The 19,871-nt window shown below is 43.6% G+C and overlaps 1 protein-coding gene across 3 annotated transcripts in view; it reads left to right on the top strand.

Annotated features, from left to right (window-relative positions):
* Nucleotides 1-19,871, top strand: part of TEX30 (testis expressed 30) — a 231,270-nt gene that overhangs the window by 23,688 nt on the left and 187,711 nt on the right. For 2 of the 3 annotated variants that reach the window (XM_069205190.1, XM_069205194.1), the window contains exon 2: nt 2,507-2,743. The exons of the other annotated variant lie outside the window; for it this stretch is intronic. In XM_069205190.1, coding sequence (XP_069061291.1) covers nt 2,507-2,743 — 237 coding nt within the window. The remainder of the gene's footprint in view (nt 1-2,506; nt 2,744-19,871) is intronic. 3 annotated transcript variants of the gene reach the window in all.

Raw genomic sequence — 19,871 nt, 5'->3', positions numbered from 1 at the left:
TAGACTAAAGGAAAGTGGTGTCCGGGGCTTTCTTGGCTTCAAGGTGGTTGGAGCACATTATAAATGGGGTAGATAGTCTTGTGACTCTATAGTGAGAATGTTTTATTACAAGAAGATGGCACTTGTCAATCAGTATGACTGACAGGCTTTAAACTGTTATAATTATCTCTAGTCTTGTAATAGAATGTATAAGCTCACTCACTATTGAGATGTGAATGTCCCCTGCATGATATACGTGTGTTCCCCTGTCCTAAGTGGTGAATGAGTTTGTATGTGTTATACTGACTTTTATTTTTGCCCTAATGTCAGATCTAATCTAAGCAAGTGTACAGAGGCCTAGGGCGGTCTCTGACTATGCAAGGGTCGGACCTGTCATGTGACTCAGAGGGGCACATTCAGCACCTCTTTGGTTCACATAAGACTGGTCAACTTGTTCTAGTATAGCATAAAAAGCAGGAGTGGCAGTATATTGTGTTTTAAGTATGATAGTGTGACCAGACCTTTTTACCTGTGTCACTGAGATTGTGGCTTACAGGCCCCTCTTTTGGGTACCCCTGGTTTGGCATGGAACAAGATGGAGCATTTTTTGGAATACTTCCGCAACGTCATTAGTACTAAATAAATTATTTTCCAAGCCCTGAGGAAGTCAATGAGATTACCTTCTCATAAGACGAAACACGCGTTGGCTGTTTGTCTGTTCACCAATACAAGGAAATCACACCTTAAGAATAACTTGGATTTATGATAGAACTTCCCGGTCTTCAGTACATTTGATTGCTTGAAAAGGACCATACTATATCCCAACACGGACTTTTTCTTCACGAGTGCCTTGGTGTCCATTTGTGTATGCTGTGTTTTTCTTTGAGAAGCCAAGGAGGAGTGGGGAGGACCCTCCTGCCAGGAGCACCGTGCCCATGAATAATAGACTTACAGAATAACTTGTTGATTTACTGTGAGCGCCTATTCCTATGAACTCTCTTCCCTTTTATTTTCTATATCTACAACGGTCATATAGCTGCTCTGACATCGTCCAGCAGCCCATTCAATGCTGCATCTACCTAACCAGCCAGACAGGGCTACAACATCTGAGCCGGCACCTGTGTGAGGTGCCAAGGCCACCAATCGAGGCTGCACTGAACACAGACGGTTGAGTGAGGAGAGCCACAGACTGTGCCAAGCCTCCACACTGGCATCCGAGGAAAGCTTTCAATGTCCCTGGGCCTATGGGGAAAAGCTTAGCCCCTGGGTATGCTGTACCTGAGCATGAAAGACTCAGAAACTAACTTCCAAGCCACAACACCACAAGGAGTAAGAGTTTTTTGTAATGAAGTGATTGCACGTTTGACTGATGGGGCACAGAATGTATATCTGAGCCTTATTCATGCTTCTACCATAATTGCTGGGGGGAGAAAATTATCATGGGTCACCTGGGTGACATATATCATAAGGGGGTATTAGCAGTGTAGTGCTTACTACAAGGGAGAGTCGTGACCAGGATCGCTATCCTTTATATTGGATTGAATTGTTTAGTCCTTAGTACTACTGCAAGATTATAAAGCACTTTCATTTCTAAAAAGACAAACCATAGTAGTAAGAACCCCCAGACACCAATGGCAAAAGACCTCAGCCAGCACATTTAGGGCCGAGTAGCCACTCTGCCCCGTGGCCCTACGAACGGGGTGTGACATTAATGTGACAGAAGGTTTAGATTAAATTTACAGATTCAGAAAAGGATTATCCTGCCCTGTTGCGACCTGAATTCTCTGTGTTCTATTCTAGTTTGATTTTACAATAATAATGGACCCGCTAGGAGCTACTGAACCTGTTGGCTGCAGTAATTTCAAGAGCCTGTTGATTTCACCTCAGAGAAAGATGGGTTCTACTGATGCCCGGATTTTAATTTACTGAGCTGGTTTTGCTGCATATTCTATTGAAGATGATGTCTCAGGGCTAGCTATAATAAATATAGGATAGCCTGCAAGGGGATTTGTGATGTGCTGTGACACGAAAATGTGTGGTGCTTACTCAACACAGCTGTTATTTGAAGTGTTGTTTGACATCTAAGCTGTGCCATTATGTGAGTTGGTTTTCTTTGAAGCCGGAAGTTTAACTCTAAAGAAGTTACAATCTTGGCATCTGCGTCTTTAATAGAAAATAAACTTGCCGTCATATAATTGAGAGAGAGCCCACTGTTTGATTTTAATAATATAGATAAAAGCTACTTGAGCAGCTTTCATCTACATTGATTTGCACATTTTTAGAGGGCTGTTTTACAAGCTCTGTCTGGGATAGGAATGAGAATGTGTTTAATTTGTGGAACTGTATAAGAAAGGTGGCAGGGAACATTCACAGTATGGTTGCTTTTATGGAACGTTTGCAGATATGATGGCATTGTCGACGTTTAATCTATGTTTTTGTTTTTTGACTAATTGCCTAATTTTAATTCTGCAGTGTATTGTGTGCCTTGTGTTTTTCTTTTCTTATGACATGTTCTTTTGTGATTTAGGAACAAGTAAAACTGATTTTCGGATTGAAATATCTCGATGCAGTCTATTCCATCCCAGTCAAGCAGCAAGCCCCGTTGTATGGAGTTATTCTTACTCATGGAGCTGGAGGAGATATGAATTCCAAACAGTTGGGGTCTCTTGCATCATACCTGGCAGCTCATGGGATTCTGTGTCTCAGATTCACCTGTAAAGGACCGAACCTCGTTTATAGAACAAAAGCGTATAAAGTAGCATTGGTAAAATATTTTTTTACATGGTATTGATTGGATTGAGGATGTCCTTTATATCAGACGTTAGTAAAGCTCATCCACAATAGTCTACTAAGAAAATTTCCCATAGGAACATACCGACTCATCTAGGTTTACTGACTAGGTAGTTATTGTTTTTATGTGCCTACTATTACTCTGTGTGTGTGGGGCGGTGGGGGAGGGGCATGGGCAAGATGCCATTCCTCGAGCATGTTGCATTTTTAAATTACAACATGCAGAGCTGTGAGGTTCCTGGGTTCCATACCTAAGTAGAAGATCAATTGTGTTTTTTATTTGCAATACTTTTAGCCCCAGATTTATAACGGGTTAACAGGGCTTCTGAACCAGAATGTAGTGGGGGGAAGGGGGACAGCACTCAATATACTACTCTCGCTTGGAACCAGGGAACTTTACAACTGTAAACAAGGCTGACTCAGCCTTTGATCCAGTTAAAGATCTTGTTTTGACCCCTTTATCGATAAAATTCGAAATACTCACACTGTGAGTCAGTAGAATGTTTTATATACTTTCAACGTGCAGGTGTCTCCAGGTTAGCCAGAGCTATTTCTGAGCTCTAGTTTTCTAGAAGATTGTTAGCCTTTTGTACAGACATTAGAAACAGTCTAGAACAGTGGATGGCCTGTCATTTGATGGTGTACTTAAATTAATCGTTTCTGCCTGTGGGCTTTGCTTGGTTTATTTTCTTGCAAAGACTTTCATACTATCTCAGATTACGTTTTGTGTCGTACTGAAAGCCATTGTTATTAATGCTGAACCCCAAACTGCAGTATGCCCATTGCCCAATTCACATCGGTGCTTATTATTTCTTGAAGGAGCAATCGACGTTTTAGCAATGGCAAGCCATTCTCTTTGATTATTAATTTGTCTTTCTAAACAATCCCTTTTTTCGTTGTTTTAACAGTTTAATTACATTCTACATACAAATGTGTACAATAAGGGATCAAGTGAGAATTTTAAATAAACATTAGTAACGAAAGGCACTGTATTACACAATTATAACATTACATTAAGAGCTACATTTTCCGTTGCTATTTACCGCATGGGTGATTGCCACAGTCCGGGTGCAGGGACTGTGGGAGGGCATGGTAGTCTTAGGTTGAGAGCACTGTGTACTGTCTAGTGATGCAGGGCTGAGCAAGGACCGAGGTGCAATGCTGCCTGCAGCCTTAAAACAAACATTGGCAAAGCCAGTAGGTTGCATCTATGAAAGAGCTATTGGCTTTGCCAATGTGTTTTACCCATGTTGTACACCAGAATGGCTGCTGTTCCACATGGCTAAAAGGTAGTGGCATAGAGGAGAGTGGGATGGAGTGGAGTGGCATAGTCACGTAGGCTGATGTGGAGTGGCACAGAATTGAGTGGCGAAGTATGGAGTGGAGTGCAGTGTCATGGAGTGTGGGAGAGTGGCATAGTGTTGTGCAGTAGTACAGGGGAGTGGTGTAAAGTGGATAGATGCAGAGTGGAGAGCCGTGAGGGGCATTGAGTTAAAAACCACAAAGCAGAAAGGTAAGCAATTGGTGGAATGTGTTCAGAGAAGCTTTCTGAATGTCCCCAAGAAGTCTTTGCAAACCAGACAACTGTACTGTCTGGTAGACTTCGACCTAAAAACTACCATTATCGCTGTTACAGATTTTCCAGTTACAATTGTATGATCTAAATGAAAACCTGTGTATTGCATTTTATTTTATTGTATTCCATTGTTCTGTAATTGCATTTATGTATTGAATTTTCTGATGGATACAACTACCTGTGGATTCCTCACCTAATGAATAGAGTTACCTAATGAATACTCCCATGGCGCCAGCATTCCGTCGAATGCTGGCGCCATGGGAGTATTCATTAGGTAACTCTATTCATTAGGTGAGGAATCCACAGGTAGCTAATGTATCCACCAGAAAAGTCGTTACCGAAGGTAAGTAACTCGTTCTTTAGGAACTGTACTTATCTCTGAACTGTAGTGCAGGACTAATTGTCAATGTTTTACCATAAGTAAATCTTGAACATTGTTAAACGTACCGTAAAGTCTGCATGCTGCGGTAATGACACTAGCAAGCAAGGGATTGCTACTGCACCACTTAGATTTTGGTGACTTTCCTGCCAACCACTGAACTGTTTATACCCTGGCCCTGTTAAGAGTTGATTCCTTCTGGCAGAAACCAACTTCATTACTATTTCTTTATCGAAACCCCAGGTTCCGGACTGCACATACCTTTTTTCTCGGCTCTTTTTTGCCTTGATCAGGTCTTGCTTACCACCCTTGGTTGGGGAGGAAGTCATTTATATCCTTTTGCACCCTAGAAGATTAACGATAAAGAACAGCTGAATGACCTTGTCCAACTGCACATGATTTATCTCACGTGCCTTTAATGTTTCACCTATTTTCTTTTACTAGCGTCATTAAATAAACACACTCCATTGAAGGCGGGGGCCTCCTAGCAACATTATTTTCTTTTATTGCGTGCTTAAGCAATTTTGTAACATTAAAGACAAAAATAAATCCATCCTGTGTTTCATTAAGCTCCATGGCTGACGGTTTATCTAACAAGGAATACGAGGGATGGAGGAAGGGCAAGCAAGATGACGGGCAGCAGGAAGGGGGAGGTAATGAGCAAGCAATACCCCATGATGGTGGGAGAGTATGGGGCAAGCAGCCACGGGGGCACAGGAGGTAGCAAGCGACCACAGGAGGAGGGTGGTGGGTGGGTAGGACAAGTAAGAATGCAGAGTGGCGGAGAGCGACTTGAAATACATGCAAGTGCTATGGACGGAGCAGCAGGAAGGGAGAGTGGGAAGGGGCAAGAAATAGCACGTTGGGAGCAGCGGAATGGCTCTGATTAAGTTGAATCATCCTGTGCTTTGGTCCCTGCTCCACAGCAAGCATCGGAAGTAATTTTTCAGTTGCACTGGCCAACGAAGAAGGCTGCACAGAAGAGTGGTGGTAAAGCAGACAAATGGGAAGAAACGGGGGCTCCAAGCTTTTTTTGTAAACATTAGTGTCTCGCTAGCAAGACGCATACACTAGTGCATGCTCTCGCAGACTTGACCCTACAAATGTGGTTGTGTCCTTAATAAGCAGAGAAGAGGCTGGTCCCCATTAGCAAAGTACAATAAAGAATGCATCCTTTGCTGTAATTTCTATAAATTGCGTGTACAACCAGCGTAAATCTTTTGTATCAAGCAAACAAATGAACACAATTTCTTTCACTTGCGTTTATAGTTTGTTTTCCCCACATACAGTATACTGTTTTGAAAAAAGCGAGAGAATATTGCTTTCATTTTAACCAATACCATTTTCCCATGCTCCAAACACAAAGAAAAGCAATATGTCGAGTTTTCACCAGTGGTAGAACTGCAAGTAGAAAAAGAGGAAAAAGCATTATCAGCGAGTTTAAACTCCAAGCTTGTCACAAAAAAATAATCTATACAACACAATATTTCTTATCATTTTTGTATACCCAAAAAACATTTCTCCAAACAGGAAAAATTGGGATAACAGCCCAGTAGATGATCTTCTACATGGGGATATGACTGGATCAAGATCTGAACTCATTCAACCCCACTACTAGTGCAGTGTTTCAAGGGTGTGGATGCATTGTATTTCAGGATCTTTCTGAGTAGTTTTATAGGATTTAAAGGCCTTGTCCTGCTAAGTTTTGTTCTTTTAAGGGTCCTTTTTTTACTTGAGATGGTGTCAAGACGTTTTGACCCTTTTTAATTTGAAGGTTCCCTTTAGGACAGGGACCTTGTGTGATGCACTTTTCTTTTTCTACAGTGTTGCCACTCCAGAAGAAAAAGGGGTGTTTGAGTGGGAAGGGAGCCAGCAGAGGGAGGGAAAAGAAGGCCTTAAAAGTTACTTAAGATGAATGGAAACTCTGCTAAAACATTCTGATGGAGTAGTGGTGCAAGGATCCACAGGATTCTGGTTCTTTTGGGCACCAATTGTGAGGAATAATTAAATATGTGTCAACAAAAAGTGACACAAAAATGTGAACTATTGTGCTATCACCCATTGCCTGGAGCACGTACCTTGCTGGAGTATTTCATATGTATTTGAGCTAAAAAAAAAAAAACATATCATTGATTATTACAAAGGTTTTACACAGCAGCTCTTTGTGTTTAAAAAAAAGTGTCAAGATACTGTGTGGTAAGTGCACCTTTTTCCAACCTTATCCTTGAATGGAAAGATTTCTTTGAGATCGCTCTAGGTGAAAGGATTGGATGAGCTCTTAGTTAGCAATTTAAATACAATGCTACCCTGGACATCAGTTGGGCTTACCTGATGGCCTGGATTAGATTAGGAGGGAATTAAATGTGATTATTTATGAAGATTTCCTTACATAACGAAGGCATGATGGAAAATGTACTTTTAAGTATCCAAGTACAGGTGGGTAATTTATTGTGAGTGTAAATTAAACATGTTATTGAAATTAGATCACAGTTGTCCCAAATTATTCTGAGCGATGTGGTGTGCCACAGATTGCATCCTACTGGGATTGTTTACAAGTCATATATCTTGTGATCTGATCTGCAATCATGCAAAGTGTAGTTTAATATCATAGATACGTCTTTACTGGGAATGTTTAAACACATTGTCCCTTGTAGCCTGATCTGGGATCATTGGAAAGGTAGTTCAGGCCAAGCAAAACAGGGCTAGAGTCACATTCTTAAAAACAAATGACATGAGAACTTTATTGACAGTGTTTCAATTTATTAGCTAAAATGTAAAGTGCCTGAAGTTTCATGAAAATGGCATCTGTTGAACATTTTTAGTGCTGTCACTGGTCAACTGAGCTAGGATGATGGGAGTGCAGTTCAAATTGGACAAAATACAAGGCTAGTGTCACGTCCTTACAAGTTAAAAAAAAACTCTTAAGAAGATACAGTGATTTCAGATAGCTCATTCATACCTGAGTTAATGATGTCAGATTTGAGGAACATAAGGATAACCTTCGTAAGTGGCAGTCGATCTGTGCCTCCTCCTCCTCCTATGTGGTCGGCTCGTACTACATCCAACACTGTCCATGTGATTTTGTTCTCATCATGGGGAGGTTCAATAAAGTGTTCAACCAAAACTGCCACGGTAATTTGTAACAAATGCAGGACTCTTGCTAATCCTCTTTCTCATTTTTGATTAGTTTTCCCTTGTAAAGTTTATTGCAAGGGTCAAGTACCCATATGTGACATTCTTGCATTTGCAATTCGAAAATATCGTATGAATAGCCTTCTAGCCCATGTGTTGAAATCATGTGCCCTTATAGTTTGGGAACATTTACCGTTTATGATCTCCTTGAACAGGTTCCAAATTCCATCAGTCTCTGGTTGTGGGTTCTGTGTAGTCTCTAACTAGATGGTCTTTGATATTTCTTTCTCCTTTTTATATTAAAAGGTTGGCAGGGCAATAGGGTTTTTCAAAGTAAATAGAATGAATCAGGAAGACTGAAGCTTTGTCTTTTATCAAGTATAATTGGTAGGTGAGAACCGGGTTCTTGATTTGCATGTTTTAATTTTTTTTCGGATATTGACTCTTGGGTAGTTTTTCTTATAGATATTCTGTATGCATATTCCTCTTTAGAAAAGAGCAAAAGAACGATGGATTGGGATGCTACCCCAAGCGATTGAAAGTGGTTGGACAAATTGCAAACATTCCTCTCATCACCTTCTGTGTGTTTGATGCATCCTTGTGGACTCTCACATCTAACACCAAAATACAGTTTGATGCTGTTGCTTTTCCCTCAACAGCTTAAGAGACCGAGGTCTGGTAGAACAAAGCTGAGTTGTAAGCAACCAGGCATGGGTACAAATGGATTGTTTTGGCATCCTGCCTTTGCCCTTTTAAGTGCATCCGAAATGTTTTATGTAAACCCAACAGACTTGTTAAACAGGCTATGACACTAATATCCAAGGTGGGCCACTGTGATTGGAGCCCGACTGGCTGGTGGGACAGAAAAATGGCCCAGCCTATGTGTCAGCTAACATTTGCCTGTGACGGGGAGCCCTATTTGAAATGTGCCTTAAGTGTTTTGTGAAACATTCTGGCAGACGTACCAAGCAGGATGTGGCATTCAAACACGACTTGACACTTTCATGTCAAAAAGGGTCATCCCTGCACCCTATGCATATTCTGTCAAGTTTAGATGAGTCATATCTGCCATTTCAGGACAGGTTATTTGCTTCTAGGAGCAAGCTCACACCTCATTCAACTCTTTTTGAATGCTAATTACTAGTTGGCAAAAGCTGGAGAGTAAAATGCAGATTCAGCTTCCTGGGAATTTTGGCAGGGTAACGGTAACTTTCTAACAGTTAGATTTCTGTAATATGTAGAAAAATGTCTTACTTTTAAATACCATGCACACTTCCTCATGGGCAATAAGGCCTACTTAGGAGTGTCTTATTAATATTTAAAAGGAAAGTTTAGGCCTGTCAAAAGGAATTATTTTGACAGATCGAATTTGCAGTTCAAACCTGCACAGCCAGGTTACTAATGGTAGGCCTGCAGTCATGTTTAAATTGTCAGTATAGTGGATGGCACAATAGGTGCTGCAATCCATTTGTGACAGTTAACTTACAGGCGCTGGGTACACTTTGGTACAATATTCTAGTCACTTATGTGTAAGTTAGATTTGCCAACCAGGGGTATGCCAATTTCATCATATTTGAAGAGGAGCACAACTCGTCACCACTGGTTAGCAGGAGTACGGTTCACATAGTTCTACGGCCAACAAAAACAGTCAGTGCAAAAATATGTTGGAATACGCAGCAAAATATGGTAAGTTCAAACAGGCTTAAAAAGAAATCCACATTGTTGGATAATGGTTCTAAAATAGATTCATACCCAGTAACAACGGGTGTTCATTGAGGTCTTGTGAGCTGTTTTTGAGTTTAGGAAGTAGATATCAAATTGGAGTATTTTATTTAGCAAAAACTCCAATTAGTTTTGACCAGTCCAACCTTCTGAACGTCCATGCTCTAATTGATGAGCAATGTCTTCCATTAGTTGCCTATTTTAGTCTATCTTCAATTTTCTGTGATGATTTTGGTCAGAAACCTGTTGAGCCCTTCTGTGGTGTAGTCCTCCTGGTTGACAACTACTTATGCTCTGCATTTTTTTAACTAAATCTTTGTTCCCTTTGAGTCCCAACAAGTCTTCTGTCTGTGATCTTAAAATGTTGGGTTTGTAGTACTTTATTCACTATTAACCAACTAGAGAAGAGATCAAAGTTTTTTCGAAATGTTAAAATGTAATCAGGTATCACTGGTACAAAGGTGGACTTCTTACACAGGCCTGCCCCTTTCACATGTGTATTAAACTTTTTGTCTTGACAATTCTTGAAAGAAGCCAATAGTTTTAGTCTAACTAAACGAAAACCTATGAGTCCAAAGGGGACTAAAGAGAGCCATTTTGATAGTAGTGACATTTGGTTATTGAATAGAACTGAGTTGAGAATATTGTGAACTGGAGTTGTGTCCTTATTTCCCATGGTTGTTTGCCTCATCATCTTCCTCCTGCCTCTCTCTAGAAAAGGCTATAGAATACTGCATCAGTTGCACTCAGTGCTTAATGTTCCTTTTTCTGGGCCTTGATCGTTGTTTGAATCTGATGACAAGGTCTCTAGGAAAGGTAATTATTCTTGTCTAGATTGACATCTAAAATCTGTGACTGACCTAGTAGATTCAAGTGTTCATTAGAAATCTTCTTTCAAGTAGGAGGAGATCACCTCTAGCTTGAAGTTTTTTTTTTTTATCCTTCAATAGTTTAGTAAACTTCTGATCTAGTGTGAATTCCTTTAATTCTTCAATATGTTTCTTTATCCTTACTAAGAGTTCCTTACTTTTTGTTAGGATCTCACTGTTCTTTATCTCTTCTTCGAGTTTCTGAACTTCTAAAAGGTTTTTTTTTTTTTTACAAAAGAAATTGGGCTGTTTCTATAGAAAGGACCATCCAAACTCTACTACATTTGGTGCCTGTACAGCTGAATTCTTTTGTTTTGTAATAGATGTGGTCTTCTGTGAAATTGACAAGAATATTTTTGTTTTATAGAATCTGTTTTTATTAGTAGGTTTGAAGTATACTTCAAGCCGAACACGGCACTTAATGAACATATACCAAAATTAACAATGGAGATCACTGCCACAGTCAATCAATCAACATATTTATCACTATTATCCTCACTGTGAGACTACATATATATTTTCAGACTTTATACATATACTTCTAAAGTCGTTACTTTACTTCCATTCCCACATGGGTAGTAATGTGCCCTCTTGTTCTCCTATGACTCATCTGTTGTGTCACTCAATGATGGACTATCTCTTTCTTCAAAGTTAGTTATTAGTGTGCCCCAGGTTTGTGTGTCTTTTGCAGATTTATTATCTGTTCTAACTTGTCTAAGGCGTACCTATTCCACCACCACCCACGCCAGCACGTCCTTTTTCCTATGCTTCACATTTGGTTCCAGTTGACCTGGCCATGTGGACTAGAATATTTTAAACTTGTATCCCAACTTGTGCCCGCCTTTAAGTGTTCAAGAAGAATGTGACAGTAAGAAAGTGGATTATTATTTAGGGTGAAGAAGTGCATGCTTCAAAGGACAAGGCCATCACCTGATGGCATAGGCATAAAATCAATTAAACCCGTGCTTAATCCCTGGTAACAAAACACAGTGCTGTCGGGCTTAAATTAAAGGCAATATGCAAAGTATTTAAGCAATGCATATACTGTAGAAAACACAAAACATAATAGAACACAACCAATTTTAAAATAATAAGACTAATTAGACCGAAATGACAAAAATTTAAAAAAGGGAACCAGAGATATGAATTTATAGAGACTGAAATGAAAATAATGCTAAAAATCACAAAGCACCAGTGTTATGTAAAATGATGGTAAAACATTGAGGCCACTTTGGGTAAAAAAAATCAAATTAGTCGTTATTTGGCAAAATTAGTTACAATGCTAGCCTGTCCCTGTTCTACCTGAGAGGGGCCTACCTGCAGTTTGCCGAGATCTCTCTTGGAGAGAATTATTTTGGTCACCGGTTTAGATGCCAGAAAAGACGTTTCTTTATACAGTTTCCCTTGCATAGAAGAGGCATTAAGGGAAATGCATTTTTATGCATCAATACAATAATACACGAGGAAAACATTTATTGTAAGTGTAATTTAACAATGGCATGGGAATTGGATCACAGCTGTCTCAATTAATTTTGCGTGGCGTTGATGGCCATGGATTGCACTTGACTGAGATTGTTCACAAGTCTTGTCTCTCATGGCCTGATCTGAGATCATGGGAAGTGCAGTTCAAGCTGTGCAAAATAGGGGCTAGCGTAAGTCCTAAAAGTTATGTGCCTACTGCACTGCGCTCTCCAGCCATACTTTTAACTAGGTGCAGAGCTGAACCTTTTAAAATTGGGTATGTTGTTTCCACCCACAGGTAGTATTGCCGAGCAGCATCCCACACACTCCGTCTCCCCTTTCAGTACTGCTTCACCATGCTCTTAAAGAAGGTGGGCCTCGGTAGAGGCTAATAGTAAACAGTCAAATTTATATCCATTGTCATTAAGAGTGATGGTATGGTTGCAGTAAAGCCAGCGTTGTATGGACCCCAAATTCTTTCATGCTTATTTAGGCTTATTTATTCAGCATTGAGCATCATATTCATGGGCCTGTGGCAACATGTATCTGCTCATCCTCCTGAGCCGTTAGTTTATGGAGTATGTTTTTTCCAGTTTTGAACAATATTCATTTTGGCATGAGTAAACCAAAATTGCTCAGTGTCTTCATAGTATAGGCAGTGTTTAAATTTTCCATAAATCCAAGGGGAGTGATTTTGGGAGTTGTTGTTCTCTTCCAACCCACTACATCTTGTGAGGATTTAACATCATCAGTCTTAAATTTCAGAAGGCAATCCAATCCTCTCTACCTATGGATAAAGTGTTCCTTTCATGAACACACCTTGGACAGAATTCAGAGAAACATCCAAGTTCTGGTGATTAAGATGCTCTTGTGTAGTAAATTTGGTGCAGGTATTTAGACCAAGGAAACCTTGCAGAGACAGCTATTATTCTGGGTATCAATTGTGCCTCTCTCCACTCTTCCTCAATTGGTGTTCCCAGGTAAGCCTCCTACTTGGTCTTCAGCATTGTGAACAGATCATGGCTATCTAAAATTTGTGATGTATAGACTTGGCAGGCCTTGCTGTGAACCCGCATCTATTGCCAGTTCTCGCTCTAGCGTGCTGAATTCCTGGAATGCTTTTTTTGACTTGGGTCAAAGGAGTGGTGCAGTTGAATGTATCCATGGAACTTAATCGCTTGTATCTACTATTCAGATTTTAGTTACGCAAAGTTTGTGATAATTCCGTGTGTGAGCATGTCTTCCAGTTTTGATATGCAACAGTGGTCTCACCACCTAAAACCTTCTAAGCCCACCACTTGCCTAACCGAAGTTCCTGCCTATAGAAGTGCCTCCCTTCTAAAACCTCCTGTCCACCCAAAAGCATTTTTTAATGCTTTTTGCCGTGATCAAAACACCATTTGTGTCACAGGAGGAACCCTCTTCGGGATGTAACCATATGGAGCATGTGATTGGTGTTTGTGCATTCAAGGGCCCATTGCTCCAACTTAAACCCTAGTCAGTCCTTGATTCAGATAACTAGTCATTTAAAACATTTAAATATGCCATCTGAGATAATGTGTCTGCCACCCACAACCTGTGTGGCCCCCAAACGTTCCCTACACAGCTTGCTGACTCCATCCTAACAGGTTAGTTCTGATGGATACAACTACCTGTGGATTCCTCACCTAATGAATACTCCCATGGCGCCAGCATTCGACGGAAATCTTCTTCCCAGCTTCTGCACGTCGCCGACGTCAGTTCCCTTTTTTCCGTGCATTCGAAACGGTTATCTTCGAGGGAGCTACTGTTACTTTCGTGGTTACAGTATATATTTTCTGCTGTGTGAATTTTCTCTGCGGTTATTATGTCTCGGAGAAAGTCGGGTTTCAAGCCCTGTCGGGAGTGTGGGGGCAAGATGTCTGTTACTGATCCTCACTCCGACTGTTTATGGTGCTTAAGCTCCGATCACGACATCGCAACATGTGATTCATGTCAACACATGAATCCAAAAGCCCTAAAAGAACGAGAGGCTAAACTCTTCATGGCGAAGTCGAAGAGGAAGGAAAAAAGGCATCATAAGAAGTCCTCCTCGCCGAGGTCTCATCGGCGTCATCGAGACTCCCGGCACCGTAGGGATTCACGGCGTCATTCCAGCAAGGAGTCTCGTTCGAGGTCGCCTTCGGCTCGGCGTCGAAAGACTTGGGAGGTCAGTCCCACGGTCACGACACATCCGTCGACGCCGTTGCCTTCTCCGGCGTCACCGACTTCGCCTGGACAGACTTCAGTGATTGAGGTGACGCAGCCTCAGGTGTTTTCTCCGGCGTCGCAGACGTCGAGGCTGGCGTCGGGGTCGCCTTCGATCCAGGCACCCCAGTATCCAGCTTTTCCTGCCCCTGGAGCCGATAATACCGCATTTTTGAATGCGATGTATACCATCTTTCAGCAGATGGCTCCAGGAGGTGCTCCAATTGGTCCGTCGGGGCCGTTGGCTTTTTCCTTGGGTGCTCCGGCGCCTTTACGGCCGGCACCCTTTATGCCCTTTCTCCCTTTAGGGGATGTGGGCTCAGCTCCGATGTTGGCCCGGAGGTTTCCATCCCGTCGACTTTGGGATTTCGACCTGTGACTCCGGCGTGACCATCAGAAGCTCCAAGACGCGACTCTCTTCGTCCGGCTCCTACTTCGGCGCCGAAGCTGCCTGTGGCGCCGGACATGGCGTCGGATTGATCCAGAGATCGGCGCCGATCCTCGAATTCGGCGGAGGCCATGTCGACTCCGCGTATCGAAGAAAGGCTGCACTCTAGAAGGCGTGCTCTCCGTCTTTTGGAAGAGCAGGAATACCAACGAGTCTTGGAGGAAGGAGAGATTGAGGACTCTGGTGATGGACTTCATGGTCTGGATACAGCCAGTGGGCTGGATACTTCCCCTGAGTGGGACCTATCATCTCCAGGGGAGTATACGGAGGAGGCTGCTACCTTTCACGCTGTGGTAAGAAAGGCAGCTAACTTTCTGGAACTGCCTTTGCCGGTGGCAGAGGCGAAACAGAATTTGCTGACTGAGGTGCTACATCCGGCTTCTACTGCAGCGGAGCCTCTTTTGCCATTCAATGAGGCTTTGCTTGATCCGTTGTTAGAGGTGTGGTAGAAGCCAGTATCTTCCTCGGCTGTTCATAGGGCTGTGGCCAGGAGATATCGGGCTGCGCCATCTGACCCTGGCTTCCTGTCTAGACATCCTACGCCGGAGAGCTTGGTGGTGCAGGCCTCCTGTTCTTCTAGATCAGCGCCTGGATCTTTCCCGACGGTACCAGGGGACAGGGACTCCAAAAAGTTGGACGCACAATCCAAAAAGATTTTTTTGGCCTGCAGTATGGCGTTGAAGGCCACCAACGCGACTTGCATTTTGGGGAGATACATCCATGCTCTTATGGATGACATATCATCTTCGTATACGGAGCTTCCCCAAGGACTTTTGAGCATTGTTTCGGATGCCCAGGCTGCCGCCACCCATATTATCCAGTCTGGGTTGGATACGACCGACTCGGTGGCTAGGCGATGGGCACGGCTGTGGTGGCGAGGGGACAGGCTTGGCTCCGCAACTCAGGGTTCTCTGCGGACGTGCAGTCGACCCTGTTGGACCTCCCGTTTGATGGGGACAAACTGTTTGGAGCCAAAGCGGATTCGGCCTTGGAAAGGTTTAAAGAGAGCAGAGCCACGGCCAAGTCACTGGGACTGCAAGCCCCTTCTTCTGCCTCCTCTAGGTTTTTTAGGAGGTTTCGTGGTTTTGGACGGGGTTCTTCCTCCTCTTCCTTTCAGGGGAGATACCAGCAACCTGCCTCTTCTCTCACCTTTAGATCGATTAGAGGGAGAGGTAGGATCCGCACCAGGGGAGCTTCTCAGCAGCACTCTGCCTCTTCCTCGTCCTCTGGAGGGGTGCAGCAGGGGAAGCAGCCTTAGGCTTCCACCAGTCCCCACTCACTCCTCTCCTGTAGGGGGAAGGTTACGACACTTTCTTCACAAGTGGCAGACTATTACATCGGACACTTGGGTTATCAGCATTGTGGGGAAAGGCTACACCCTTCCCTTTCGGGAGTTTACGCCCCCCATCCCGCCCCGCCCATCGTATTGTTCAAAAGAACATCTCCTGTTGCTAGAACAGGAAGTTCAAATCCTCCTATTAAAGGGCGCGGTGGAGTTGGTCCCAGAGCAGGAAAGGGGTCAAGGTTGTTACTCGAGATACTTCCTGATTCCCAAGAAGGATGGTCGGTTGAGACCAATTCTGGACCTGAGGATCTTGAATTGGTTCCTCAAGCAGGAAAAGTTCAAGATGCTGACCCTAGCTCAGGTGCTTTTGGCGTTGAACAATGGAGATTGGATGGTGTCTGTCGACTTGCAGGATGCTTATTTTCATATCCCGATACTCAAGTCGCACAGGAAGTATCTCTGGTTTGTGGTAGGGTCGCAGCACTATCAGTTTGCGGTCCTCCCATTTGGTCTTACTTCAGCACCTCGAGTCTTCACGAAGGTGATGTCGGTGGTTGCGGCAGAGCTCAGGAGAAAGGGGATAGCAGTATTCCCTTACCTGGACGACTGGTTGATCAAAGCCAAGTCCCCGGAGCTTGCGTCGCATCATCTATAGTCAACAACCCTGTTGTTGTTCGACCTGGGCTTTTCCGTGAACGTGCCCAAATCTCACCTAGAGCCCTCTCAACGTCTCCTGTTCATAGGGGCAGTACTGGATACAACATTGGATCGAGCCTTTCCTCCGCCTCAGCGGATTCAAGATATTCAGGAGTTGGTTCCAATGTTTCGAAATGGAGTGGTCATTCCAGTCCTCAAGGTCCTTCGTCTGCTTGGTCTGTTTGCCTCCTGCATACTGTTGGTCACCCATGCTCGCTGGCACATGAGTGGTGCCTCCGAAGGCAGTGGTCTCAACACAAAGGAGATCTCAAAAGTTCTGTCAAAATCTCCAGAGATGCTGCTGCGGACTTGAAGTGGTGGATTGCAGGCGACAATCTTTCTCAAGGAAAGCCGTTCGCGCAGTCACCACCGGTGACCACGGTCATAACGGATGCTTCCACTCTAGGGTGGGGAGCTCATCTGGGGGATCTGGAGATCAAAGGGCTTTGGTCTCCAGAGGAACAGATTTTTCATATCAATCTGTTGGAGTTGCGGGCTGTACGTCTGGCTCTTAAGGCCTTCCTCCCTTCCCTTCGCCGTCAGTCGGTTCAGGTCCTGACGGACAATACTACCGCGATGTGGTATATAAACAAACAGGGAGGAGTGGGGTCGTACCTTCTCTGCAGAGAAGCTCTTCGACTATGGTCCTGGGCAAAGGACCATCAGATTTGCTTGGTAGCAAATCACCTGGCCGGAGTCTTGAATGTATGTGCGGACAATCTCAGTCGCCATTTCTCGGCCGACCACGAGTGGCGTCTCCATCCAGATCAAGTCCGTCTAATCTTCCAGTTGTGGGGGGGTTCCTCGGATAGATCTGTTTGCCACCCGGGAGAACATGCACTGTCCGTTATACTGCAGTCTCCAGTGTCCGGTGCAGGGGGCTTTGGGGGACGCGTTTCAGAGGACCTGGTGCGACCAGTTGCTTTACGCGTTTCCCCCCCATACCCTTGATTCCTCGAGTATTGAGGAAAATTTGCCAAGACCGGGCCCAAGTAATCTTAATAGCTCCGGATTGGCCAAGGAGGGTATGGTATTCCGATCTTCTCCAACTCTCTATGTGCCCTCCGCTCCGTCTCCCTCTCAGGGCAGACCTCCTCTTGCAGTCGCAGGGGCAGGTTTTACACCCCCACCTCCAGAGCCTGCGCCTTCATGCCTGGAGATTGAACGGGGCAACCTGAGTTCCTTCTCTCTCCCGCCTGATGTAGTGGATGTTATCTTAGCGGCCAGGCGACACTCCACTAAAACTATCTACGCTAATAGGTGGTCTAAATTTGTGGTATGGTGTGGAGAGAGACAGATTGATCCCTTACGTGCTCATTTGTCAGATGTTTTATCTTTTGCTTTGTCTCTAGCGCAGAAAGGTTGTGCAGTGGCTACTATTAAAGGTTACTTGTCTGCCTTGTCAGCCTTCATTTGTCTGCCAGACCAACCATCACTGTTTAAGTCTCCTATTGTTCTTAGATTCTTGAAGGGTCTTCTAAATAAATATCCTCCAAAACCATTCGTTATGCCACAATGGGATTTGTCCTTGGTCCTGACTTTCCTTATGGGGTCCCCTTTTGAGCCTATGCATTCCTGCTCCTTAAGGTATTTAGTTATTAAAACAGTTTTCCTGGTGGCCATAACATCTGCAAGGAGAGTGAGTGATTTGCAGGCTTTATCAGTAAAACCCCCTTATACAACTTTTTATGCGGATAAGGTGGTGTTGAGGACCAAGGCTGCTTTCCTTCCGAAGGTTGTTTCACCCTTCCATTTGGCCCAGACAATCACTTTGTCCACGTTCTATCCTCCGCCTCATCCTTCAAAGGAGGAAGAAAGACTACATCGCTTGGACCCAAAGAGGGCGTTAAGCTTCTACATTGACAGAATGAAGGATATCAGGCTGGAGGATCAGCTGTTTATCGGATACGTGGGCAAGAGGAGAGGAAAGGCAGTCCACAAGAGAACACTCTCCAGGTGGGTTGTTCTTTGCATTAAAATCTGTTACTCTTTAGCAAAGAAGGATCCTCCTGATGGTATTAGAGCTCATTCCACCAGGGCTAAGTCGGCCACTTCGGCTTTGGCTATGGGTGTTCCTGTGGTCGACATCTGCAAGGCCGCAACTTGGTCGTCCCTTCACACTTTTGTGAAGCACTACTGCTTGGACTCTGAGGTCAGAAGGGACGGCCATTTTGCACGGTCAGTGCTGCAGGATTTCTTGGTTTGACCATACAGGTACCCACCACCGAGTGCGGTACTGCTTTGGGACTCTATTCATTAGGTGAGGAATCCACAGGTAGTTGTATCCATCAGAAGAACGAGTTACTTACCTTCGGTAACGACTTTTCTGGTGGATACATTAGCTACCTGTGGATTCCTCACGGTCCCACCCGCCTCCCCGTTGCCTGTCTGGTCTAACCAAGTAATCCTTGAGTGTGCTCCTCTTGGTCTTTGGGGCTGTAATAGATTTTGTATATATGGATACTTGTTCATGTATATATATATATATTTCCTCGCGTATATGCATATTTGATATATATAAATGTTTTGTTTTAGAAAGAAACAAGAGTCCTATTAAATCTATGGCCTTTTCATGGAAATGTTGTGTACTTTACAATGTTATCAGATGTTGCCTTGATCTCTCATTGCATAGGGTTATTGTTCTCATGCACGGAAAAAATGTTGGTACTGACGTCGGCGAGGACCTCTTATTGCCTGTATGACGTCAGACGGCGTCGAGTGGGCTAATGTGACGTCCTCGTCGACGTGCAGAAGCTGGGAAGAAGATTTCCGTTGAATGCTGGCGCCATGGGAGTATTCATTAGGTGAGGAATCCACAGGTAGCTAATGTATCCACCAGAAAAGTTGTTACCGAAGGTAAGTAACTCGTTCGTCTCCAACTGACTTAAGACTTCGGGTCTTCCCAATGCTGTTACCCCTTTTGCCAGACCTAACGCGACTCCCCTTTATTAAAAACTCCCTTACACGCATACCTAAGTCCCTCCTGTAGTCTTTAATAGACCTATCCTCTAAATCATAGTCTGTAGGGTGTGCCAAGTGCCTGAAAACTTAGGGGTTACATGTTGCCCAGCCCTCTAGCACTGCAGGTGTTCATTCACACAGCATAATAAATGGCGTCTTTACCATCCAACCATACAAGTAAACCAATGTGCAGGCAATAAAGTGATTTTGCCCAGGATTACAGTTTGATCACATAATGAAATTAAGATTCATAATAAGACTCCTCATGCTGAATCTACAAACTCTGCTGGAAGCAAGTTACACCTGAATTATGAGCCCCAATCAGGGAGAAACCAACCTTGGGTTGC

The sequence above is a fragment of the Pleurodeles waltl genome, chromosome 8, assembly GCF_031143425.1.
Source record: "Pleurodeles waltl isolate 20211129_DDA chromosome 8, aPleWal1.hap1.20221129, whole genome shotgun sequence".
NCBI lineage: Eukaryota > Metazoa > Chordata > Amphibia > Caudata > Salamandridae > Pleurodeles > Pleurodeles waltl.
This window is presented reverse-complemented; position numbering and strand designations above follow the sequence as displayed.